At 37.9% G+C, this 26,544-nt stretch overlaps 2 protein-coding genes across 5 annotated transcripts in view; one reads left to right on the top strand and one right to left on the bottom strand.

Annotated features, from left to right (window-relative positions):
• The first annotated feature begins 2,022 nt into the window (after positions 1-2,022).
• LOC21399898 lies at positions 2,023-21,570 on the top strand. 3 transcript variants are annotated; one of them, XM_024168472.1, is made up of 8 exons: positions 2,023-2,140; positions 3,036-3,172; positions 3,290-4,245; positions 18,507-18,567; positions 18,683-18,798; positions 19,624-19,714; positions 19,823-19,870; positions 21,211-21,570. In XM_024168472.1, exons 3-8 carry the CDS (start codon positions 3,290-3,292, stop codon positions 21,286-21,288), a joined length of 1,350 nt encoding a protein of 449 aa, XP_024024240.1. In that variant the 5' UTR covers positions 2,023-2,140; positions 3,036-3,172; the 3' UTR covers positions 21,289-21,570. The 3 variants fall into 3 exon arrangements, with proteins under 3 accessions (XP_024024240.1, XP_024024232.1, XP_024024243.1); XM_024168464.1 differs by lacking the exon at positions 3,036-3,172 and having other exon boundaries at positions 3,173-4,245; XM_024168475.1 differs by lacking the exons at positions 3,036-3,172; positions 19,823-19,870; positions 21,211-21,570 and having other exon boundaries at positions 3,173-4,245; positions 18,739-18,798; positions 19,624-19,709.
• A 2,368-nt stretch (positions 21,571-23,938) lies between these two features.
• The window catches only part of LOC21399897 (pathogenesis-related homeodomain protein), a 6,463-nt gene continuing 3,857 nt past the window's right edge, over positions 23,939-26,544 (bottom strand). For both annotated transcript variants that reach the window (XM_010089695.2, XM_024168413.1), the window contains exons 7-11: positions 26,198-26,431; positions 26,004-26,093; positions 25,652-25,702; positions 25,204-25,449; positions 23,939-24,313 (exon numbers count right to left, since the gene is read on the bottom strand). In XM_010089695.2, the coding sequence (XP_010087997.1) occupies positions 24,041-24,313; positions 25,204-25,449; positions 25,652-25,702; positions 26,004-26,093; positions 26,198-26,431 (894 nt within the window). In that variant the 3' untranslated portion in view covers positions 23,939-24,040. The remainder of the gene's footprint in view (positions 24,314-25,203; positions 25,450-25,651; positions 25,703-26,003; positions 26,094-26,197; positions 26,432-26,544) is intronic.

Raw genomic sequence — 26,544 nt, 5'->3', positions numbered from 1 at the left:
ACGCGAGTTCCTGAGCATAGTTTAGGCCCGCAAAATGAGTCCAGGACGAGATTATTAAGCTTAGAACCTTGAACGGGCGTTGTACAAAATCGACTATCAAATATACATATTTATACATATATTTAAATATTATTAACAAATCGGCACTTGCATTTGATATGACATTGTCTATTTTATGCCTAAGCACACACAATTTTACTCTTGGAATTTACTCTAAAAGCCTCATGAGATAATGCATTTATTTATGAACCATCACTTATAACCTTCTCAACATGGTATGACATGCACAACTTACTCTGTCTTAGTCTTTTTAATCTCAAGGGAGTGATGACTACCATAATCACTCTTCCTTTTAGGGCCTAATGCCCTTGTTAGCCATACTTCAATCTGAGTTATAACTCTGATACCATTTAATGACTCACGTCTCCACTTGATACAACGTTGTCTGCTTTAGACATATCATATTGTATCAACCCGCACCTCCAGTTAGTGTGAGTCATTGCAAATCGACGACGGTCAAAATCACCTCATCTTTTGTGATCTAGTGTCCTTATTAATAACATTTCTAGTTGGGTTCATAGTTCTGATATTATTTGTAACGATCCATGCTATTGTGCCTAATTTTGCACGATTTTTTGTTGAGCTTTATCCCAAAAGACCTTATACCATATGAAGATGGGGTTCTTACTTTTAATCCATTATTTATAACAGTGCCAAGCAATGTAGAATTGTGCATCTTACCTTATCTTGGCCTTTTTGTCTCAAGAGATTGATGACTATTACGATCACCTATCCTTTTGAGACCCAATTTTCTTGTTGACCATACTTCTGACTAAGCTATAGCTTTAATACCATTTGTAACAACATGTACCTTCACTTGATATAATATTGTCTATTTTAAGCCTATCAAAATATATTGGCCCACACATCCAAGTGATGTAACCTAGTTAGAAGAGTGGCCAACTCGTATGGTGGGCCTCAAAAGGAGAGGTGATTGAAACAATCATCAATTTTTTGAGGGAAAACAGTCAAGGACAGGGTTCATCACTCGTGGAATGTTATAAATGATTAATTGTAAGTAAGAACACAACCTCCTATGCTACGAGGCTTTTTTAGGTAAAGTCCAAAAGAAAAAATCGTGCGACTTAGGCTTGAAGCAAATGATATTGTACCAAATGAAGGTGTGGATCATTATAGGAAGGTATCAATTTTATTTTATTCACAATTTCATGATAAAAAGGAAAACTCTTTAGTCAAATTTTAAAAAATACCTTACTAAGTAATAAGACATAATTTTTAACTATGGTACTTCTATTCCCTTATATTCAATTATAACAATTTATTTATTTTGATATGATTCTAGTTTGACCTAATGATTAAAAACTGTATCCCATTGATTGAGTATCTTTCTAGAGTTCTTTGAAGGTAAGGCCCCTTATAAGTAGTGTCCGTTTTGACTATTAAATCTCATTAAAATCACATTAAATTAAAAAATATACAGATGTGATAGTTAAAAATAAAAATCTATCAGTAGTTACTTTTTTTAAAGCCCCACCATAAGCATCTTTCATTTTAATACCTTACTTTAAAATTCTTGATTAATAGTATTTCTAAAAATACTTGTTTAGAAAAAAAATATTGTTTCTTAACATAGTATTATTACACTTTTAATAAGACTCTTATATTTTTTATTCATTTTTTATTTTATTTTTTTTAATAATATTATATCACGTTAATTAAAAAATATTATATCAATTAAATATTATGTCATATCAAGACGTTTGGTTCATAGATTAGAATAATGAGATTAGAATTATTTTTAATTTACATGTATTTTTTGTAAAAAAATATTATAATAAATTATGAACTATAATTCGAATCAGGGTACGAATCTGCTTACCAAACGTCCGGAAAGTCATCAACTAACGTGATATTATTTCGTTGGAAAAAACAACACATGTGAGCCGAATCTACTTATATAAATAGCATTAAAATTACCTCCTTCACAAGCCGATGCCAAATCCAAGTATAAAAAGGAAAAGGCAAACTAGCGAGATAGGAGAGAGAAAGAGGGAGGGAGTTTAGAGACTACCGGACGAGCGTGGGCGAACCAAACAGGCGTCTGCAACTCCTCTTCCCGGTAACTGCTTATTCTTCTTTTCTCTTCTGTGTTCTTTTTTATTTAAGATCCATTTAATCCAAGTACTTTTCCACTTCGTTTTGAAAATAGTAGTTAAATTAATAAAGATTACCTGCCAAGAACTCTAATTGTGTAAATTCACATTGATTCTTTCCGTTGAATCATAGCCAAAGATTGAATTATTGATCTTGAATGTGTTTTGATTATTTTTTCCATTAAGAAATTCGAAAACAAATGCATTTTATTCCAAGAACGGCCCTCGTTTTGTTTGTTATTGCTGAAGAATTTCTTTTTATTGGTCAAAGTTTAAAATTTTTGAAATGGGTTGTGAAGATGGGAAATTTTGTGTTAGCATGCATGTGGGTGATGGAAAATTTTGGTAAAGTTGTCTTCTTGGGAATGTTTTTAGGACTCATTTTGACTTGAGAATTGCCTTTATCATATTTGTTTTCAAATTTATTTATTTATTTATATATTTTTAACTTGGGGTGGGGGATTCGAAGTCTTCACCTTATGGTGGAGTCGGGTCAGATGTGGAACTACCAGTAGACTACACCTGCCACCACAATTTTTATTCTTCTGTGGTGGTAAAGTTGTCTTCTTAGGAATGTTTTTAGGACTCGTTTGACTTGAGAATTGCCTTTATCATATTTGTTTTGAAATTTATTGTGTTTTTTTAGCTTGGGGTGGGGGCTTTGAAGTCTTCACCGTGGAGTCGGGTCGGATGTGGATAAAACTATTCTGTGGTGGTGGTGCTATTGATTTATACAAATATTTATTAGAAATAACTGCTTAATTGAATTTAAGGATAAAACTATTCTGATTTATGCATCTACTCTTGCAATTTGACATGAAGGTTTTGATTTTGATAGTTTTTATTTTTGGGAAAAATCAGGGAGATTAATGCAGTGAAGAGAGGAAAAAACCTTGTGAGGCTGTTTTCTCTCTTAGCATAGAACTCAATTTGGGAACATATTTAAGAAGTGAATCAGGGTTGTGCAATTTGGGATTTCACAGCAGCTTTTGTTTCAGGTAAAAATAATGGTAAACTATTCCCTTCTTAGTATAAGTGAAGCTGCAATAATTTGCGAATATGAGCACGGGAAGCAAAATGTATTTTGTGATTTGGTGCCTGGTGAAACTTGGCAGATGTGTCCGAAAGGCGGTGACAAGTTTCATGGTGGCTGCAAAAGGATTGAATTGATCGCAGAGGACGAAACGATTATGGATCATTCATGTCCTCAAATTTTACCGGAAGGGTCTTCTAAAAATTCAAGTATAAGCTCTACACCCAATCGTGTATACAAACGGAGGAAGTTGCAGGGGAACTCAATTTCCAGTCTTCCAAGACAAGGACAGGGTAGCACAAGGAGAAGTGGACAGTCCTTTTCCATTGTTAGCGCTAATACTCCTTCAGTTACAACTAAGGAACAAAATGTTGCCCTACCAGTCGATAGGGCACCTAAAACTAGTGTGCAAAAGACATTAGAGGTAGATAGTTTAAACGATAGTTGCTCATCATCAAAGTCAAATGCAGAACAAGTTTCGTCTTCAATTAAAATGGATGAAACGAGCGAGTGCTCCTCTTCTAGTGCGGTAGTGATGGAGTACATGGGAGATGATCTATCAGAAAAGGAATTTTGTATTCGTATTCTTAGAAGCCATGGACTGTTGGAAAGAGATTTTTCAACTAGGAGTTGTGCGTCTTCTGAAGTCATTGGTGTTGACAATGGTGACAGGCACAATTATTGCCGTTCGTGCAAAATTTGTGCTCGTTCAGAAATTACAATCAAGTTGCTGATTTGTGATCATTGTGAAGAGGCTTTTCACTTGTCTTGCTGCAACCCCCGTTTGAAGAAAGCACCTCTTGACGAATGGTTTTGTCATTCTTGTATGAAAAAGAGGGAACAAATTTTGAAGGACAATGTGAGGAGAAAATTGCCATATGTTACTAGTGAATTGAGTGGATATAAAAGTTTATCATCCAAAGGAAAAACAAGTCCTCTAGCATTAATGTTGAGAGACATTGAGCCTCGCACAACACGTGTCCGGATTGGCAAAGATTTTCAAGCAGAAGTTCCCGAGTGGTCTGGTCCAATAGATAAGTACGTATTCTCGAATTCTTGCTGAATTTAAAGTTTTTCATATGAGGATACCTACTCTGTGTTGCTCTATGTAGAGATACGCTTGTGAACTATAACATCTATGACTTCTAAAAGTGGTAGTTGAGGTTTACGATGGAGTTCATTAGCATTTCTTATTTTTTCATGTTCTCCTAGTATATGCTTGTTGTTGAAGTTAAGTTGTTGCAAACAAGTAAAAAATAGCATATGTATGCACTTTTAGGCCTTATTTGGTATGTGGGTTTGGGTGGTTTGAACTATAGGTTTGGTCCAAAACAATGTTTGGATGTCAAAAGAACGTTTAGGTTTGAACCTTCATATTTGATGTGTAAACTCTCAGATTTCACATGTAAACCCAAAATCTCAAACACAACCCCTCTCCTTGCTCTCTCTCTCTGTTTTTTTTTTTTTTTGAACCATAGGTATAAACCACACTTTTCAAACCAATATGTTTTAAACCAAAAGGTTAAAACCACTCTGATTTAAACCTGCGAACCAAACGGGACCTTAGGCTCTCAGTTATAGTACAACATAAACATGAAGCATTACTTATTTGGTCACGATCCATGAAGCAGGTTTCTAGTTACCTCAATTAAAAGCAAGTGAAAGAGTGAAATGATCTGTCCTATAAGAATAATGGATGTACCAAAAGGCCTAGCCTAGTCAAGCCACATGCACAATTTGAAAATTGTGGCCTTGGTTTTAGAATAATAATATAAAAAAGGGTTTTTACCTCTTTGTACCTTGCATTTTGTGGTTATTCAGAAAGTATACCTTTTGTTTTTGATCGCTGCAAATGTATATCATTAGATTGGTTTTAATAGACAAACTGTAGGAAGAACACGAGGAGAAGGCAAAGAAAGGAAAACACTACACTCAATAATCTTATTCCCTTAAAAATAAATTATACATACTGTCCACCTTATATAGGTGAGGCCAAAAGATAACAAAAAATGGAAACATAACAAATCAAGAAACAAAAAATAAAAAACGAAAACAGCCTAAAACACTAATCCCTTAATTCTAGGGATATTTATTCTAAAATAGGCTAATAATCCTCCTCCATAAGTAATTCTATATTCGGCCACACTCCCCCTCAAGCTGGGTAGTACAAGTTATACATGCCCAGCTTGTCTACTAATTTTTCAAACAAGGGTTTAGACAATCCCTTGGTCAGAACATCAGCTACTTGTTCATTCGTAGAAACATATGACATGCAAATGATTCCTTCTTCTATTTGTTCTTTGATAAAATGCCGATCGACTTTCACATGCTTGGTCCTGTCATGATGAACATGATTGTGTGAGATATTTATGGCTGCCTTATTGTCGCAATATACACGCAAAGGCAGTGTAACTCCAACCTTGAGCTCATCTAACAACATTTTCAGCCACAAAACCTCACATATCCCGTGAGCTACTTTCTTAATTCTGCCTCTGCACTACTTCTAGCAACAACTGATTGTTTCTTGCTCCTCCAAGTTACAAGATTACCCCATATGAGTGTATAATATCCTGAAGTAGACTTTCTGTCATCAATTGTTCCTGCCCAGTTTGCATCTGTGTAGACCTCTATACTTCTTTCCTCACCTTTTCTGAAAAACAATCCTCGCCCAGGGGTTCCTTTTAAATACTTCAGAATTCTACACAGCTTCTAAATGTTCTTCGGTAGGAGAGTGCATGTATTGACTTACTCAACTCTCTGCAAAAGCTGTATCAGGTCTAGTATGAGACAAATAGATAAGTCTCCCAACTAGATGTTGAAAACGGCCCTTGTCTATAGGGCTACTATCTCCCACACCTTCCTTTTTCACAGTTGGCTTTATAGGGGTTTCCACCGGTTTGCAACCCATCATCCCGGTTTCTTTTAAGAGGTGTGAGAGACTGAAACGCCACTTTTATTTCTAGCAACTTCTATTCCAAGGAAATACCTGAGGCTTCTAAGATCTTTATCTCGAATTCTTCTGCTAACCTCCTCTTAAGTCTTTGCTCTTCTTCTAGACTATTCCCATTTAAGATAATGTCATCAACATGCACAATTAGTATCGTAACCTTCCCATCCTTGTGTTGATAGAACGTGTGATATCCTCCAGCTTGCTTGTATCCTTGCTCTTTAATTACCTGGGTAAACCGATCAAACCAAGCCCATGGTGATTGCTTTGGGCCATATAGGGATTTCTTCAACCTGCATACTTCATCACTCATTCCATCTTCATTGAATCCAAGTGGTAGCTGCATAACCTCTTCTTCCAAGTCACCATTAAGGAATGCATTTTTCACATCAAGTTGCTTTAACGACCAATCTAAGTTTGCTGCTAGAGATAACAATACTTGGAGAGTATTGATCTTGGCTACCGGTGCAAAAGTCTCCTGATAATCGATCCCATAGGTTTGCGTGTAGCCCTTAACCACCAACCGTGCTTTATATCTCTTAATTGATCCATCTGCCTTATACTTGACCGTGAATACCCATTTGCACCCGACCGGGATCTTATCTTTGGGTTTTTTAACAACATCCCACGTCCCATTTTTCTTTAGAGCTCCCATTTCTTCCAAAGCAGCTCATCTCCATTCCGCCTTTCCCATTGCCTCCTGGATATTTTCGGTATTACTACACTCGCCATATTGGTCACCAAGGCTTTCATTGAATTCAACAAATGATCATACCCTACATAGTTGGCCATAGGATGTTTAGTGCAGGATCGAACACCCTTTCTCAGAGCAATGGTTATAATCTAATTCATCGACTCCCCTTCAAGACCAATCTTTGGGTCTGATTCTTGGTGGTGAGGAACTTTCTGACTTTCTACAACTTTTTGGTTCTTCTTGCGTGAATAGGTTATGTCAAATGGTTGCAGGCCACCCTCCTTTATTCTTTTATGCTCTTGCATTCTAGACGTTGGATTCCTAGGGTCTTGAACCTGTATGGAAGTGGTAGGTTGTGAAGGGTCACCTACTTGTCTGTGATTGTGTGTGGCAGGTCAAGATCGGGTGATTTGGGTACAGGTAGGTTAGATGTTGGACTTGTATCGGGTAAGTTTGACAGGGTAATTTCCGGATTTTCAGTGGAATTATTTGAAGGTATTTTTGGAAACTCTACACGGCTAGATGGGGAACTCTCAGATTCTATAATAGGAAGATATGTCTGATTTAAGCTAAGAGTATTTTCAATCATTTTACCACGATTCTCTATTCCAAGAAACGTTTCAGGAAGGCTAGGATCCCTAGAACCAAGATTTGTGAATTCTGGTGGAGTAGCAAAATCCCAAAAAGATTCCCAAGACTTAAGGTCCAAAGATTTAGAGTTTGAAACCACCGGATATTTTGATTGTTCCCAAAAATTATCTTCCCATATTTTCTCCCCCTGAAGGGAATTTTTGGTAAAAACATGTTGGTTTTCAAAAAAGGTGACATCCCTAGACACAAAATACTTCATTCTTTCTATGGAATAACACCTATATCCTTTTTGAGTTGTAGAGTATCCCAAGAAAATACATTTATGAGCTCTAGGGTCTAATTTCCCACGGTTAGGATCTAGATTATGAACAAAGGCTACACACCCAAACACCTTTAACGCTAGGGAAGATGGAACACGAGCTTTTGGGTAGAACTTATATAGGGACTCTATTGGGGAACTCGAGAGGGTACCCCTATTTGTCAAGTATGTTGCAGTCAAAACTGCATCACCCAAAAAGCGTTTAGGAAGGTTGGCTATAAACAGTAACAACCGGGCAACTTCTAGAAGGTGACAGTTTTTTCTCTCGGCCACTCCATTTTGTTGAGGTGTGTTGACACAAGAACTTTGATGGATGATCCCATTATTTTGCACAAATTCCCCTAACATGGCATTAAAAAATTCGGTGCCATTATCAGTCCTCAAGAATTTAATATTCTCATCAAATTGTGTTTTAATCATGGTGTGAAATTGTTTGAAAACATTCCCGACTTCGGATTTTTCTTTTACAAGATAAACCCAACAGACCCGTGTGTGGTCATCAGTGAAGGTTATGAACCATTTTTTGTTAGTGAAACTCAAAATATGAGAAGGTCCCCAAGTGTCACTATGGATAAGAATGAATGTTTTAGATGCACGATATGGTAATGGAGAAAGATGGACATGAGTATGTGATAAGCCTCCCATGCGTTATACTTATGTTCGGAGGAAGCGCAAGGGCTTCTTGGAGGGAGTTGGAGAATGGGGCTGAGTCAGCAAGTGAAGAGAAGAAGAAAGAGGCTGAGTCAGCAATTAGTTAGGTAGTTAGTTAGACTCGTGCGTTGAGGGATGGTGTGTATAAATAAGTCAGGAGTAGAGTAAGGAGGGTATCAGAGAATTTACTAGACTTTCACAAGAAGTTGTTCGGAGAGCACATGATCTCTCGAAAATCCCATACCGATCTTGTGACTAATTGATCCGCCATTGTTGATTTCTCAGTTCCAGCAATACAAATTCCCTTTCTTTAGTCTATTCTGTTGTTTAATTGATCTGGAGTTTATCATTTGGTATTAGAGCAGTAACGTCTGGGAATGACGAAACGCACCGAAGATCGTGAGAAGGAAAAGTCGGAAGGAAGTCGGGAGGAATTCCAGAAAGAAATGGAAGGAATTCGAGAGGACTTGAAGAAGATACCTAGACTTGAGCAAGGAATGGAGATGTTGCTTGAGAGGTTGGACAAGTTGATGAGACGGAGAGAATCGGCCGATCAGGCACCACTGTGGGCCACGGAAGGCACGGCTGCGGAACCACCGGCACCGAGGGAGGATCTGCATCGGGAAGGTGAAGCTCACGCAGAATTCAGAACGCGACGAGTGGAAATGCCGGTTTTTTATGGAGACAACCCTGACGGTTGGATCTTTCGTGCTGAAAGATTTTTCGCCATGAATCGGATGACGGAGAGAGAGAAATTGGACGCTGCGGTGGTGAGTCTTGAGGGAGAAGCTTTGGCGTGGTTTCAGTGGGAGGATGGATGCCGGCCGATTCGAAGTTGGATGGTGATTAAGATGATGATCTTGGAACGTTTCCGCCCTACACAAGAGGGAAGCCTGTGCGAGAAGTTCCTGTCGCTCCGTCAGGAAACGACGGTGAGGGAGTACCAGCGGCAGTTCGAGGTGTTGGCGGCGCCTCTGTCGGAGCTCTCGAGCAAGTTTTGGGGAGCACATTTGTTAAAGGATTGAAACCGGATATCATGGTTGAAATCAGGTTGATGAAGCCGGTTGGATTGGGCCAAATCATGGAGGTAGCCCAGCGGGTGGAGGAGCGTAACCAGGCCCACAAAGCTCACAAAATGTCCTGGAATATAAGCGGAAATGCTTATTCGACATTCTTAGGGCAAAGGGGAGGCCCAAGCAGCTCTGGAGTGGGAGCTGGAAACGTGGGAGTGGCGGTGGAGAGGAATCCAGCCGCGCCGGAGAAGAGGACGGGACCTGGTAGCGGTGGCGGTGTGATGAATTTTCGCCGATTAACTAACGCAGAGCTGCAGGCGAAGATGGAAAAGGGGCTATGCTACCGCTGTGATGGAAAATACACTTTCGGGCACCGATATCCCAACCGGGAATTGCAAGTTCTGATTGTCAGGGAGGAAGAAGGAGAGGACCGAGAGATGAGAACAGGGGAGACAGACGAGGAGAGGAACGAGCAATTGTGGGACGAGGAGGTAGTGGAACTGTCACTTAACTCGGTGGTGGGGCTCACGGCTCCAAAGACGATGAAACTCAGAGGAATCGTAAGGGGAGTCGAGGTAATTGTCTTGATTGATAGTGGGGCTACCCACAATTTCATTTCTTGTGATTTGGTGAAGGAATTAGGACTCTCTGTAGACAAAACGACGGGTTATGGGGTAGTAATGGGAACGGGCATGTCGGTGAAAGGAGAAGGAGTTTGCAGGGGGGTGGTGGTTTCCTTGCAGGGGGTTGAGGTGGTGGAAGATTTCTTGCCTTTAGACTTAGGAAGCTCAGATTTAATATTAGGAATTCAGTGGTTGGAAACGTTGGGGGTTGTCACGGTGAATTGGAAGTCGCTGCTTATGAAATTTAGTGTGGGAGAACGGCAGGTGACATTACGTGGGGACCCTGCGTTGAACAAGTCCTCAGTTACCCTCAAGGCTTTGATGCGAGCCCTTAGGCACGAAGGCCAAGGGGTGTGGATCGAGTTAGGAAATTTATTAGTGGAACCAAGTGGCAAGAGTGGCGAACTAGGGGAAGAATTACAGCTTGGGTTGAAATCGGTGTTGAGCAAGTTTGCCCCGGTGTTCGAGTCTCCAGTGGGGTTACACCAGTTAGGGCCAAGGACCATGCTATCGTTTTAAAGGAGGGGATGTCGCCGATAAATGTTAGGCCGTACAGGTATCCACACATTCAGAAAACTGAGATAGAGCGGCTAGTGGGAGAAATGTTGGCAGCGGGCATCATCTAACCTAGTGTAGGCTCATACTCTAGTCCCGTACTTTTGGTTAAAAAAAAAGATGGAAGTTGGCGGTTTTGTGTGGATTACCGCGCTCTGAGCAAGGAAACAGTTCCAGAACGCTTTTCGATTCCCGTGATCGAGGAGCTTCTCGATGAACTCCATGGTGCAACTATTTTTTCTAAGATTGATCTCAAGTCGGGGGTACCATCAAATTCGGGTTCGAACGGAGGATGTGCTGAAGACGGCGTTCCGCACTCATGAAGGCCATTATGAGTTTCTCGTTATGCTTTTCGGTTTAACGAATGCCCCGGCTACCTTCCAATCTCTCATGAATGAGGTTTTACGCGCTCTCATGAATGAGGTTTTACGCGCTTTCCTTCGTAAGTTTGTGCTAGTATTCTTCGATGACATACTTATTTACAGCCTTACATTGGAAGAACATGAGCACCATCTTGCCCAAGTGTTGGCAGAGTTGCAGCGTCACCAATTGTTTGCTAATGAAAAAAAGTGTAGCTTTGGTCAGCGCTTAATAGAATACCTAGGACACATTGTATCCGACCAAGGGGTTTCGGCGGACCCTGCCAAAGTTTCAGCCATGTTGCAGTGGCCATTGCCTACTAATTTGCGGGACTTAAGAGGCTTCTTGGGGTTGACAGGTTATTATAGAAAATTTGTGGCTGGATATAGTCAAATTGCGGGTCCCTTAACTAACTTGTTGCCGAAGGACTGTTTTCAGTGGGATGCCACGGCAGCCCAAGCGTTTGACCAACTTAAGCATGCTATGACACAGGTGCCGGTCTTGGCATTACCGGATTTTACTAAGCCTTTTGTACTGGAATCGGACGCTTCCGGTTTCGGGGTGAGGGCGGTTTTGATGCAAGACCAGCGGCCCATAGCATTTTTCAGCCAGGTTTTGTCAACCCAAGCTCGGAATAAATCGGTGTATGAACATGAGTTGATGACTATTGTTTTAGCCGTCCAAAAGTGACGGCCATACCTCCTAGGACGTCATTTTGTCATTCGGACCGATCAACGAAGCCTCAAATACTTACTAGGACAACACCTAGTGAATGTGAAATATCAGAAATGGCTCACTAAGTTGCTGAGGTACGATTTTGAGATTCAGTACTGTCCGGGGGTTGAGAATCGTGCGGCGGATGCTTTGTCTCGACGCCAAGCCAACTCCAATTTAAATATGTTGGCAGCCACTTCTGAGATCCAGACAGAGATCATACATCAGCAAGTGTTGCAAGATGGGCGGTTGGCAAAGATATGGGCGGATTTACAACATGACTCCACTACACACCCTGGTTACTCAATTCGGCAGGGCGTTTGTTTTTCAGGGGCCGAATGGTTGTGGCCTCAACTTCTCCAATGATCCGGCAGCTTTTGCGTTCTTATCATAATGGTGTGCTTGGGGGACATTCTGGGGAATTGAAAACTTATCGTCGGCTAGCGGCGGACTGGTATTGGGCAGGCATGCGGAAAGATGTGGTTTCGTATGTGGCGGCGTGTGAGGTGTGTCAACGCTGCAAGGCTTCAACCTTAGCTTCTAGTGGTCTCTTACAACCACTGCCGGTGCCCCAACAAGTGTGGGAAGACGTGTCCATGGACTTTATTGAGGGACTACCCCGTTCGGATGGCTTTGATACTATTTTGGTGGTGGTCGACCGGCTCAGCAAATATGCTCACTTCATTGGCCTCAAGCACCCTTTTTCAGCGGAGACGGTGGCACACAAGTTCGTTCAGGAGGTGGTTCGTCTTCATGGCGTACCCCGCACGATTGTGTCGGACCGGGACCGTATTTTCCTCAGTCACTTTTGGACAGAGCTCCATACACAGATGGGCACCATTCTCTCTCGCAGTACCGCATATCACCCCCAATCCGATGGACAGACGGAAGTAGTCAACAGATGTGTCGAAACGTATCTACGTTGCTTTACTTTTGACAAACCCGGGAGGTGGCACAAGTGGATGGCATGGGCGGAATACTGGTATAACACTTCTTTCGACACTTCCATTAGGATGACACCATTCCAAGCCGTGTATGGTAGAGCTCCTCCTCCATTGTTACGTTATGGGGTAGGAGCATCGCCTGTGGATTCCATGGAACGGCAGTTGATGGATCGCGATGCGATGTTAGACCTCCTCAAGTTCCATCTTCTGCGTGCTCAGGAGAAAATGAAGGCTGTGGCGGACAACAAACAGCAAGAGGTTCAGTTTGAGGTGGGTGACTTGGTTTACCTCAAGCTTCGGCCTTACCGCCAAGTGTCGTTGGCACGGCGTCGCAATGAGAAGTTAAGCCCTCGCTTCTATGGTCCTTATGCAGTCACCCACCGTGTTGGCCCTGTGGCATACCGGTTGGCTTTGCCCATGGACGCTGCTATACACCCTGTGTTCCACGTTTCGCAATTGCGCTGGCCAGTAGGCCAGGACCAGGTGGTTTCTCCGTTGCCACCACAACTGTCACGTGATTTGGAGCTCTAGGTCACGCCAGAGGCATTGCTTGGGGTGCGCCAAAAGCTTCATGGTGGCAGTACGGAAATGGAGGTGCTGATTCGTTGGGCGGGGCTGCCAGAGCATGACACTTCTTGGGAACCGTTTGATGTGGTGAATGTCCAGTTTCCCCATTTTCACCTTGAGGACAAGGTGCGTCTTTGGGGCGGGGGTAATGATAAGCCTCCCGTGCGTTATACTTATGTTCGGAGGAAGCACAAGGGCTTATTGGAGGGAAGGATGGAGAATGGGGCTGAGTCAGCAAGTGAAGAGAAGAAGAAAGAGGCTGAGTCAGCAATTAGTTAGGTAGTTAGACTCGTGGGTTGAGGGATAGTGTGTATAAATAAGACAGGAGTAGAGTAAGGAGGGTATCAGAGAATTTACTAGACTTTCACAAGAAGTTGTTAGGAGAGCACGGGATCTCTCGAAAATCCCCATACCGATCTTGTAACTAATTGATCCGCCATTGTTGATTTCTCAGTTCCAGCAATACAAACCTTTCTTTAGTATATTCTGTTGTTTAATTGATCTGGAGTTTATTAGTATGCTTTGCTAATTGGCAAACTTCACATTGAAATTTTTCATTATGCATGATAGGATGTCCTAATCTATAATGCAGTAACATAATTTTTTGAGTTGTAGAAAAAAAAATTGCTTGCAAGCATTTGAGCCTTCCCAGTAACACCAGAATTGTCCTCAAAAGTAGTATAGGCCATCCAGTTCCTTAGCATTGCCAATCCTCTTCCCCGATAATCGGTCTTGAAAAACACAAACAGATGGAAAAAAGGTTACTTCACAATCCAAATCTTTGGTTATCTTACTAATGGACAGGAGATTGAAGCTGAAATTCGACACATGGATAACCCCTTTTAACGTAACATTGAGTCCAATTCTTATAGTCCCAGTACTAGCTACCACCGAAGAGGTCCCATCAGCGATCTGTAATTTGCGATTTCCAAGACTAGGAGTATATGTGGTGCAAAGTTTAGTACACCCAGTCATATGATCCGTTGCTCTAGTCAATAATCCATGCTTCTTCTTTTTCTGCCAAGCCACAAAAGATAGTTAACGCTTTACCTTTTTGATCCATAAGAGAAGATGAGTAAGAGGATGGTTGTGCTATCATCCAAATAGCCTAGTCTTCCTTTTCTTCGTATTATCATCAGCACAGATCGAGACCACTTGAAAAAAATTTTCCCATTTAACTTATGGGTGGTGATTTGTAGAGATGTATGGATGGAATTTTTGGGAATTGCAGTGGGAGCAATTGTGGAGGTAGTTTGAGAGGTACTCGAGGCTTCCTCAGAAACATCGCCTCCGCTTGCTCCAGTCAAAGCCTTTCTATACATCGCCTTCTACAACTCGGTATTCAAATACATCTAGACTTAGTCCGGCTCTGATACCATATAGGAAGAACACGAGGAGAAGACAAAGAAAGGAAACCACTGCACTCAATAATCTTATTCCCTTTAAAATAAATTATACATACTGTCCACCTTATATAGGTGAGACCAAAAGATAACAAAAAAAGGAAACATAACAAATCAGGAAACAAAAAATAAAAAATGGAAACAGCCTAAAACAAAAATCCCTTAACTCTAGGGATATTTATTCTAAAATAGGCTAATAATCCTCCTCCATAACTAATTTTATATTTGGCCACACAAACCTATACCTTTTTCTAGGTCAATAGTCAATTTTGACTATAAAAATGACCAAAATATCCATAGAAAAAGAAAATACTAAAAATCCAAAAACATTAGATAAACCAAAAAATAAAAATTCCCCTGCCAGGATGCACGACTACCACCCTCAAGAAGAGGACTGATAAGCCCTTCCCATCACCTCCGTCCCCCTTTGTTTGGTGCTTAAGAAATGCTTGGGATTTACAAATCTTATTTCAAATTCAAATAGCCTTTTGGTTTAGACCTTGTGTTAATATACATGGTATTAGAGCTGATGTGGCCCATCGTCTTTGTATATCTGGCAATTATGGGCTGGCCACGAGCCATTTTGGGAGTTATTGGATTACTTAGTAGTGTTTCTTGTAAAACAAAGGATAAGTGAGGAAAAGAAGGACCTGTATGGTTTTGGTCTATGATTCCCCCGTTAGCAAGGACACTAGTTCCTTAATAGGAAGAGTATAGCTATGTAAATTGGGTTAGGCAAGTGTTGGGTTGTACATCTATGTAAGTAAAGGCTATATATATATATATATATATAGATAGATTGTGACTCCATTAGACCTTTTGAGGGAGGCCTGGAGAATTTTTTACGTGAGCTGGGAAAGAAGATATCTTGAGTATCCTCATGTATTTTATTCTCTTATATGCTCTTGCTTAGATTAGAATTGGTTTTTGTTTCTAAACCTTTCATGGCATTTTGTCATCTTCGTTTTTGGTTCTTCATACCATGTTATGGAGAAGAAATTGGATTGAAGTAACACAAGGTGAATCCCCATATTTATACAAGGAAACACTGCCTCAAAGTGCATCCTAGGTGAAAATTATCCTAAAATAAGTCTGTTGAGGAAGCCTTACGGATAAAAGATGAAATTCTTATGTTTAGTAAGAAATAATCAATCGGAGTCAACACCATGGTGTTATGTAGGAATTAAATTAATGAACTTGTTTTGTAGGTGAAAGCTACTACAATTTGGATATCTGGATCTTAGATAAAAGAAGGGGTAAATATTCTTAATTTAAATACAAATGAACCATTTAAGGCCTTGTTCGCTTCGCGGATTTGAGTTTTCAATTCGAGCTGAGATGTGACATGCTTTTAACTGTAGTAGAAAAAGTTAGATGTGACATTTTCTAAGAGCTTTTAACTGTAGAAATCTAGAACTGAAAATTTGAATCGATGAAATGAACGACGCCTAAGTATTAATAATTATTTAGTCTTTTATCCTATTTAATTTCTTGTCTGTGATATTGTTCTAGATGTCAATTTGTTTTGATCTTGTTTAATGCACTTAAAGTCCTAAACACAGTAATTTTGGATTTAGGATTAATCTCATTGGCACCCCCTGAACTTTGGGGTTTTTCCTACTTTGTCCCCTGAACTTTGAAATTCTCTCTTTGCCCCCTGTATTTTGAATTTGTGCCATTTAAGCCATTTTGTAAGAATTTCTATTGAAATTAAATGGAAAGAGAGGGGGTTAAGTGTGGCCATATGATTTTTATGTGTTTGTTTTTAACAGAAATTCAAACAGAAAGATCGCGTGGCTACATTACTCTCTTTTTTTCAATATGTTTTTAACAGAACAACAAAATGGGTTAAGTGAGAACGATTTAAAGTTCAGGGACAGAATAAGTGTTTTTAAAGTTCGGGGGACAAACTGAGAATAACCCTAAAGTTGAGGGGGCACCAGTGATAATAATCCTTGGATTTAGAAAGGTCAAAGCTTAGGGCATATAGATATAATGTACTGATATATGATTAGAGGCTGTGATTTTCTGGTTATTTAGGGACTTTAATAAGTCTTATCGACAAGGATTATTACCCCTTTTATGGAATGGAGGCTTAGATTTGGTTAGTGTGATTTTCTGGTTAGATTTGGTAGTATGTTTTGAGGTTGTGATGCATTTTTGTTAACTTGAGTTTAGTAGAAGGGTTTGGATTCGAAACCTTCAACTATTATAGCCACGGTATTTCTGTAATATCCAATGGAAGCCTAATGCATTTGGCATAGGGTGTGTAATGAGAAGGTGTGAGGAAAATTCTGGTGCTGGGAATGAGAAAATTACTGAGTCTTTAAGTGCATTGTAACGTTTCTCGACAACTTGATTCTTTTATGCCATTGAAAGCTTCACGGAACTTTTCATAAATTGTTGATATTGTCCTCAGTTTCGCTGAATTGCCTACCACTTGCCTTTTGCAACGAAATCCATGAACGGTTTTTAGGAGCAAAACATAAAACTAACAAAGAGGCTTCTCCTAGTGCTCCTTTGGATCAAGGCGCGGAGATACTGTTTTTGGATAATGCAAATGAGATTGGATTTGTGGTTTTGTTAGAATCATGTGAATCAATCATTTTTGGTTTGATTAAGCTAGTGTGAGAAGCAGCATTAGGTGACATTGTCTATTTTTTGGTTAGTTGAGGAGGAAACTGATGCAGGACTAGAAAGGGAAAGAGAAAAGAGAAGAGAAAGAGGGGGAATTTAGGGAAAAAGAGAGAGATAGAAGAGCGATTAGGGACTTAGAAAAGAGATTAAGATAGAACTTGAAGTAGGGGAGAAGAAGAATATGAGAGGGAGAAGAATCTGAGAGTTCTTTCAATATTCAATCATAGTCTGAATAGTCTATAACAGGGTAGCCAATTTATAGGCTAATTACAAAAGTAAAATAGGAAACTAAATAAACAAAATGTAATGCATACAATCAGGAAACTTTCCCAAAATAAATAAGGAAACTGAATAAGAATCAATCCGAATTTATTTGTTTATAACTCCGCCTAAAATGGGTTTGGAGATTTGACTTTGTTCTGTATCAGAAACGAGATGGGAATCAACCCTAGACCTTAAACGAATTGCAGAATTTGATTAGTTAGGTTTTTGTGGGTTCAACCAAAAGCATGAATTTTCTCTTGATTAGTTAGGTTTGGGGGATGAAGTGTACACATGGAAGACGAAAGTAGTTGATATTGAATGGAGTTTCCTGTACTTGTCAATACCTAATTTAAGCATTTGTGTAGGAAATTTGTTCTTCAATGCAGTGTTGTTTTTGGTGCTAAATTTGGCATACAGCACCAAGTACAACATTTGCCAAATCTTTGCGTTTCGTTGCTATTGGTTGATGTATTGACCTTTTCATTCTAATTATTACAATATTGTCATTTTTGAATTATTTTAAAATTAAAAGCTTACTTTTACAAGCTCCAAAACTCAATAATTATAACAAAAAGTAGATATCACATATGAAATAGCATCATGTTGGGGTTTGCAGGTTCAATCTCGTGTTGTGTAAAAAAAATAGCATCATGCATGGAAGCACACAATTGAATAAAATATCAAATATGTCGTTTTACACTCTTTAGTGCCAAAAAATAGCATTGACATTAACTTTGACATTTGCATTGGAGATGGCCCAACATCTGGATAGGAAAAATCTTTGGCGAGTATGTCTTTGTGTGGCTTTATTTTAGAGACAAAATTATTTGTTATCTGCTGGATCCATTTGTGTGATAAGAGGGAAAATTTATTGAATAACTAAAAGTTATATCACAACAAGTGAACAACACAGGATAAGGTATCCTCAGAAGTAAAAATATGAAACAACAAATAGTTCATTTTATTTGTGCATCCTTTTTTCTCACATTTAGCTTCATGTTATTTGGTTCAATGCAGTGACGATGATGGCATTGGTGAATCCGTGGAATTGGATCCTTCACAGTTTTCTAGTTTGCTTGTAAGGCCTCAAACATCATCCGTCTATAGTCAATATTTTTTCCTTCTTGGCAGTAAACTTAAGAATTTATTGAGACAACTAACATTTTTATTATTATTATTACTGTTATTATTAGGAGTCGAAGCCCAATAATTATAAATTTAGCTCTGTACATAATTGGCTTCAATGCAGAGCGGTTCTAGACGGTTCATTAGATGGTGCAAACGAAACTATATGTGGAAAGTGGCGCAGGTGAGCAAAAGATAGTCTTCTATACGTACTTATTTTCTCTATAAGTCAACTGAAACTTATGAATTGGGGTTCAAAGGTTTAGCTACAATGCGTTGTTGGAAAATCTATAAATGGTTTTGTAATTGAGTAAAAGTTTGATTACAGTTTAAATGAACGCAAGTTTCTTTCATCTATGTAATAGTTGTTACTTGTTTGACAGATATACTAGAAAGTCAAGAGCTTAAACAGATAACCTTGGAAGACGAAAAGTAGTTTGATACAACATATACTGATGAATAAAACAAAGTATATGCAATTGACATGTAAAATAATATCCCAAAAAATGAAAGACGTTTTGGGTTGAACTCATTTTTAGTGCCAATTCTTAAAACATCTCGGAATGAGTCCTTGATCTACCAAATTTTCCAAATTCCATTTGTCTATCGGACTGTTAAAATCTCGACTGAACAAGGCACGGAAAAATTAACTCCCACTAAACCACACATGGTCCTCACATGTCTTTTTTCTTTGAGAGTATCAATCAGATGGATTTGGGATAGTTTCATAGATCAGGGACTCATTGAGATGCTTTAAAAGTCAGGGACCAAAATGGAATCTAGCCTATTGTACAAAAGTCAGGGACGCAAAATGGAATCTAGCCTATAGTTCAAGGACTAAGAATGAGATTGATCCTAACATTTATTTACATATATGTATGTATAAAATAAGCAAATAGGGATCTACTTCTTTGATCCTTTCTTCATTCTCATGGCTAAATTAATCTTTTAACATCTTTTGTTGACTCTGCTCAAGTTGAGTGACATACTGGAAATTTTCTGTTAACAGAGCTCCACTCTTTGAAGTCCAAACTGATGACTGGGAGTGCTATTGCTCTGTACTATGGGACTCCAGATATGCCGATTGTGCTGTGCCTCAGGTGGGTTGACGAGGCTTTTGGGAGGGATAGTTTTTTGCATGAATTGTGGCGTTGTATGATGATTGTTCCTAATTATTTGTATTTGCCTGTTCTCTATGTCTGCCTCAGGAAATGGAAACAGACAAAGTTCTTGAGCAATTGAAGGATTTCGAGAAGGTATGTATCCGCACTTCTTATAGGAACTTTAGCAACAGCTTCGAATGCTAAGAAAGTAGAACTAACCGGTGATGAACAAGTTTGTTGAAACTTGAAAGAATGAATAAATTAATGGGTTTCTTATTGGAAAAGAAAACAAGAACATCTGAGTGAAGAATCAAATAGGAAATAAATGTTAGGGGTTATGGCGCATTTGCCTCTGGGCTTTTTGTGAATCGGCCCTGAACTCTTACTTTTGGCATTTAGCCCCTAAAATTTAATAAAAGGTTGCTGATAAGCCTTTACTTAGGCAAGTATACATTAGGAAGAATAAGAAGAGTCAAGAGAGATTAGTATGATTGTGCAGGCTTGTTAGTACTATGGTTGTTACAAAGCTTGTTAGGAAAGATTGTTTCGAAAGCTTGTTAGGAAAGTTTGTTCAAAGCTTGTTAGGGAAGATTGTTAGTTTTCTAGTTAGTTACAGAAAAGAGAGTGAATAAAAGGGGGATAGGGGAACTGCGAAAGATAGGAAAAGTCTAGTATCTGTTTTGGGAAAATCTTGGGGCTAATTCCAAGTGGGGAGGTTGCGGACCCTCGAAGTTCTGCATTTCTCTTGTATCATTCTGTGAATATCAATAAAGATTCACTCAATTTTCATCTTTTCTCTTATCATTCCTTAACTATTGCTATTGAATCTGTCAAGATTCTATCAATTGCAAAGTGCCCCTAAATAGGCGATGCCTATTAAAATTTGGATGGAAACGCCCTTGTGCACGTAACCTGACGTGATTCATGTCACTCGAACTTCATGTCTTTGCCCATCAAATGAGCTCACATGACGTGCATGAGGGTGTTTTCGTACAAATTTTAACAGCCATCATCAATTTGTGAAACTTTGTAACACTTCATTGAATTCAAGGGTAATTTGTCAAAATCAAAAGTTCACATGGAAACTTGCCAATTAGTGTACTTTAGGTGGAAAAAAATGCCTAATACCCTAAATTTTAATAACTAGTCTTATTTTATTATTATTATTATTATTATTATTATTAGTATTATTATTTGATGGAATAATTATTAGTCTTAAGGAGATGCAAGTATTCGAAAAGAAAAGAAAAATCCCTAGAGATTATTTGAGTAAAGATTAACTCGTGCTTTGCTTTACGTTGCCAAACATAATGGGAAACCACTTGAATGAGATTTATCTTCTAGGGTATTATTACTTGCGTGTCTAAAAGGTCATTTAGTTAGAAATATGAACTCAACCCCCGGCAACGGATGGGCTTTTATAGTCATATGTGCCATTTTGTTGTCTATTGTTTGTGTTTGCCTTTTAATCCTGACGTTCCTTTGGTGTATAGCTGAGGCCCCGGCTATGGGAGAGACGGAAAATTTCAGATCACACCAAGAGCAATGGTAATACTAGAAATCCTACTTAGGAGATACAAAGTATGCAAACAACATAACATGGTAAGAATTGCTTCACTTGAGAGGAGCTGGCTAAAGAATCGTGACCGTTTGATCAAAAATCCAATGGCACGCGATGCAACTGCATGATGTTTCCGTTTTTCCTTCCGCAGCTGTTGGAACTAAGATCTAATTGCCGTACCTTATAACCGAAGTTGAAGCCAATCAGAGAGGTTTCTGATTTGTGACAAAGCTTTAGGAAAACATATCTACGCCTTGTACGAACTTACTGCTATAATTTTTGTTTTCATTTAATATAAACTTGTTTTGCTTGTGTCAAAATATTTATATTAAAAAATGTGTTTTCCACATTCAAAGCACTAATATTGGGGCTCATGCCATTATTGTAATTCGAGCTAGAGTTTTCATTGCTATAAAAAAATACAGTCGATATATTCTTTGTTCTCTCTCTCTCTCTCTCTCTCTCTCAATATATATACACACAGATATATATTTATAGATTTGAATGTTTGGAGGATGGAGGATTTACAGCCACAAGCATTAGAGACAGGAAAAAGAACCATGGATTTTGAAGGAATGGTGAGGATTTTTAAAGAGGTTATTGAGGAAGATTTCAGTTTTGCCTGAGGAAGTAACTTCTGTGGGTTTTAATCTCTAAAGAATTCAAGAATTTGTCAGTGACCTCATTATCCTTATTAATTTGCATTTGTTTCTCATGTTGTGGAACGCTTGGCTGTTTTATTTTTGTTTTGGGATCTGTTTGTTAGTGGATTATTGATATGAGATCTTCTTTACTGTTCTTGTACATTAATATTCTTAGTTCCCTTTTTCAGATAGCCTAAAATAGACATTTAATTCAAGGCTCGTGAAAACTAGCACATAAAGTAGTCTTTGAATTCTGTAAATTATCTCCTTAGTTCTTTGAATTTGACATGTGAAGTTAGCTCAATGTCTCGTTTACTTCACGGATTTGAGTTTTTAATTCGAGTTGGGATGTGACATTTTGTGAGAATTTTACACTGTAGCAGAAAAAGTTAGATGTGACATTTTCTGAGTTTTTTAGTGTAGAAATTTAAAACTGAAAACTTGAATCAGTGAAATGAACGAGGTCCAAATAATTGAATGCGTGAGCGCGTGTTCATCAGGTTCGAATCGAAATGGTTACATTTCTATTATTAAAATGGGAGTCATGGGTTTCACACTGTATATTAAATAAAATAAGAAGTGATGTTTGACTTCATTTGAGGAATTGATAACAAATAATTGCTGTATGCTTGCCATTGGATTTCAAAATATTAAAGATAAAGTAGATTAGTACAGCTTCCACTTCTAGCCAACAGATTTTGAATTAGACGTGACAAATGAAAAAGACAACTTTCTAAACAGAATGCAAAATGAGACGTAGCCCTTATTTATTTATTTTTTTTTGAGATTACGCTTATGAAGTAAAAAATCGCCTAACGCTTTTGGATTATACTGTTATTTTATCAATTTATCTCAAAAGATTAAGTTGTTAGGAGGTGGGTCAATAATAGTTTTATACTTTAACACTCTCACTCACGTGTGGGCTGAACAATGGGCAATCGTGTGGGTAAATTAATTAGAAAGCTCAACACGTGAATATTTAAACCCGAGATATATTAAGCACCCAACACATGACAACAATTTTAAATGGAGATAAAGAGTAATTATGGGAATTTAAACTCATGATCTCCCACTCTGATACCATGAAAGCAGATTTGAAAGAAAATAAACTGCAATATTATTGAATGTTGCGGAAAAACAAATAAATAGACAGCCAAGATTAGTTGGCTTATCCGAATAAAAGAAAAGAAAATTTCTTAATAAAGTGACTGATTTGAATTTAATATTCAAATTAGATTTTATTAACTAATTACTAATCCTAACTAACCGGGATAATCAATAGAAGAAAATAAGGGAAGATTTGAATATTCTAAATTTTCTAAATTGATTTATCTTAATAAAATTTGATTAGATCATTCTACCATAATATGCCGACATATACTTTTAATTTTCTTCTCTTACTTTCCCATCTTTCGTCTTTTTTATTCGGTTTCTTCTCTTACCTTCCCATTGCAATTAGTAAGAAAATGACTAGTTACACCACGAGAGAAACCAAATAAAAAAAGACGGGAAAGGAAGACGAAAGATGGGAAATAAAAATTTAAGGTCTCATTTATTTTATTAATTTAAATTTTTAATTTTAATTTTATTATAGTTTAAAATTCTCATAAAAAATTATATCTAATTTTTTTTATTACAGTAAAAAATTCTCATATAAAATTATATCTCAATTTAAATTAAAAATTTAAATTTACGAACCGGATGAAGTCTAAAAACCCAAACAGTGAGACAAACGATTTTTACTCCGTTAGTTGTGCTTTAATAAATGTATGAGGTGTCAATTAGCTATTAGATAGACAGAGAAATAGACAGGTTCTTGCTTCACTATGAAAGTTTAATAAATGACTAATTTGACTTAAAACTCTTGAAAAAAAGACAGCAAAGTCTGTAAAAGTTGTTTTACTTGATACAAAAACATATTAATAAAAACCATAAACAAGAAAACAAATCAGAAGACTGGGTACCGTGCACAACAAGTAACTATTATGTAAGCCTTTTTCTTTGATATATAGCTAAGAAAAACATACATTTGCCATCCAGGAAAACCCAGAATTTTCCATGTTTTGGAACACAAGGATATAACTATACAAAAAAAAAAAAAAGCCCTATCAAAAAGGATCAAGCCTTTTCCCTTAGTTCTGCTATTGGAACATAAATCACAGACTCTCCGTAAAAAGTGGGTTTATCTGAATTTTTAGCTTTGGCATTTTGAAACTGTACTAATCTCTGCTTCAAAGATTCTAATCTGTCTTTGACTTTACAGAGTCTCTCCATTTCTGCTTCTGCATCTAGACATCCATCATCAGCAATAAAATTGACCCTTTTCTTCTCTTTGGTCTTTTCCTTTAAGAGCTTCTTCAACATCACATCATCACTCAACTCCTTAGATTCCTGAACAAAAATATTATCAAGAAATTGATCAATTTTAGAAAAATATTCAAAGTTCTGAAATCATAAGAGCATACATTTTAAGTAGGGGTGTTTATCGAATCTGTCAATCCGTCTAATCCGCATAATGGCGGATTGGATTGGATTGAAAGAATTTTAGATTGGTAACGGGTTGAGATTTTTCCAAACCGAAGTTATGGATTGGATTGCGGATTTAGAAATCTCAATCCGCAAAATCCGTCAATCTGAACTATGTATATTACATTCATTTTTCTATATATTATTAAATAAAACATACATAGAAAATATATAAATTATATTCAAGACTTTTTGAAGTTTGTTTTCTTGAATTTCAGATTTTAAATTCTTGTCAGACTTAAATTTTATGTTAGATTATGTGTTGTCATGAATTAGATTTTGTGAAATTATTTTAATGTTATGTTGGTCTTTAATTTTGTTATTAATTTTATGAGAATATTGAAAAGAGAGAGGCTAAAAGAATCAAGGTTCAAAACATAAGTCAATCCGTGGATCCGAATAATCCAATATGCGAAATCCGTTATTTTCGGATTGGATTTGATTGGATTGGATTAAAAGTCTCACAGATTGGTAATGGATTGAGATTTTTTCAATCTGCAATAACAGATTGGATTGCGGATTGACCCCTAATCCCCATAATCTAATCCGCAAACACCCCCAAGTCTTTAAGGGTTATTTATGTATGTGTTATGTTTGTAACCTTGACCAACACCATATAAACCAGTGGAAGTGAGAACTTTTCAGCTCATCACCAACAAATTGTCAAAAGAAATCGAACCGTTCTGACACACCCGGGACAAGAAGTTATAGTCTTCGTTAACTTCTTACCAAATTAGAATACAGAAGACACACACCTTGTTTTTATTTACTGGTGACATAAGAGAAGAGCCCTTGCGTCGCTTCTTCTTGAAAGGGCTGCTCAATGACTTTGGGCGCTTTCTCTGACTAGTCTTTCGAACATTTTTTGCAACATAAACCACGGTTTCTGTTGAGGTGTTGTCTGACATGATAAGATCGGCGTCTTCCTTCATCATGTTTTCACATTTGGAATCCTTGGAGATGCTCGCAGTGGAAGTGGGAAGCTCTTTTTCCTTCTCTGCCTGAACATGAAAGACCAAAAGAAGAGGGCACTCTGGTTACTGCTTGGACTAAATTATCGTCTTTTTAAGGTCAAATCTACCATTGTACTCTTGAATTGAAGAGACAAAATGATAGTAATCGCAGTCTTTTACTTTTAAAGCAAGACTTACAAATCTAAGAGAACATGTGCACCAAAAAAAATATGCACGGCCACCAGCTTACCTTTCTGGTTTTCAAAGCTAAATAACGCGCATTTTTGAACCATTTGCTAACCTGAAAATTGCCAGTAATGTAAAATTAAGTTATTTCCAACTGATATTCGTTAATAATATAAGATAAATAAAAGTAATAATGAAGTTATTTCCAACTGATAATTACTCTTGGGAATCAAATCCAAGTAAGGCTCGATAGATATCTGTACATTAACTAATATTCCATGCTAACACTCCAATACAAAATGTGGCGAAAAATGCATTCGACATACTTAAAAAGTTTTCTCCTTGTATTGATTCTTCCTAATAACTTTGAAATATACTTCTCAGTATTTAAATCCGTTTGATAAGTAGATCTTTACCTTCTCAGAGTCGAGGCCTAATTCCTTTGAAAGTTTTTCTTTCACATCTCTGGATGGAAGTTCGTTCTCAGCAAACGCTTCACGAAGCCTCTGGTACAGTACAAAAGTTAACGTCTCCAATTATCACAATAAATATAAAATATAGAATTCTCACCAGAATATTTATGCAGTAGAAAGGGAGAGGAAAATGCTACCTCTACAGCATTTCGAGGAATTCTGAAAAATGATCTTTTATTTTGTGTGTCATGGCGAAGTTTTGTTCTCTCTTCGTCAATGTCGCCATCCAAACTCTTTTTCTCACTTTCGTGAAGAGTCATAAGGGTAGTAGCTGCATCAGACTCCTTTTCTCTTCGTTTTCTTTTGGAAGGGCCCCAGTCTTCGTCTTCACTCATTTGCTCGTATGGAGGAGCATCCTTCCCGAACATTTCCTTTAAGAAGCAAAATAACCACATAAAACCAGACACTTAAATATCTTGATTCACAGAAAAAAAAAAAAAAAAAAAGAATGTGGCCTCCTTTCTTTTCCCCGTTTCCTGTTTGA

The sequence above is a fragment of the Morus notabilis genome, unplaced genomic scaffold, assembly GCF_000414095.1.
Source record: "Morus notabilis unplaced genomic scaffold, ASM41409v2 Scaffold193, whole genome shotgun sequence".
NCBI classification, from domain to species: Eukaryota; Viridiplantae; Streptophyta; class Magnoliopsida; order Rosales; family Moraceae; genus Morus; species Morus notabilis.
This window is presented reverse-complemented; position numbering and strand designations above follow the sequence as displayed.

What these genes read in the sequence shown, in the direction of transcription:
- LOC21399898 (XM_024168464.1), top strand. Translation starts at nt 3,182, where the DNA reads ATGGTAAACTATTCCCTTCTTAGTATAAGTGAAGCTGCAATAATTTGC. An exon ending in TGGTCTGGTCCAATAGATAA is followed by an intron (nt 4,246 to 18,506) that starts GTACGTATTCTC and finishes GGTTCAATGCAG; the next exon opens with TGACGATGATGGCATTGGTG. An exon ending in AATTGAAGGATTTCGAGAAG is followed by an intron (nt 19,871 to 21,210) that starts GTATGTATCCGC and finishes TTTGGTGTATAG; the next exon opens with CTGAGGCCCCGGCTATGGGA.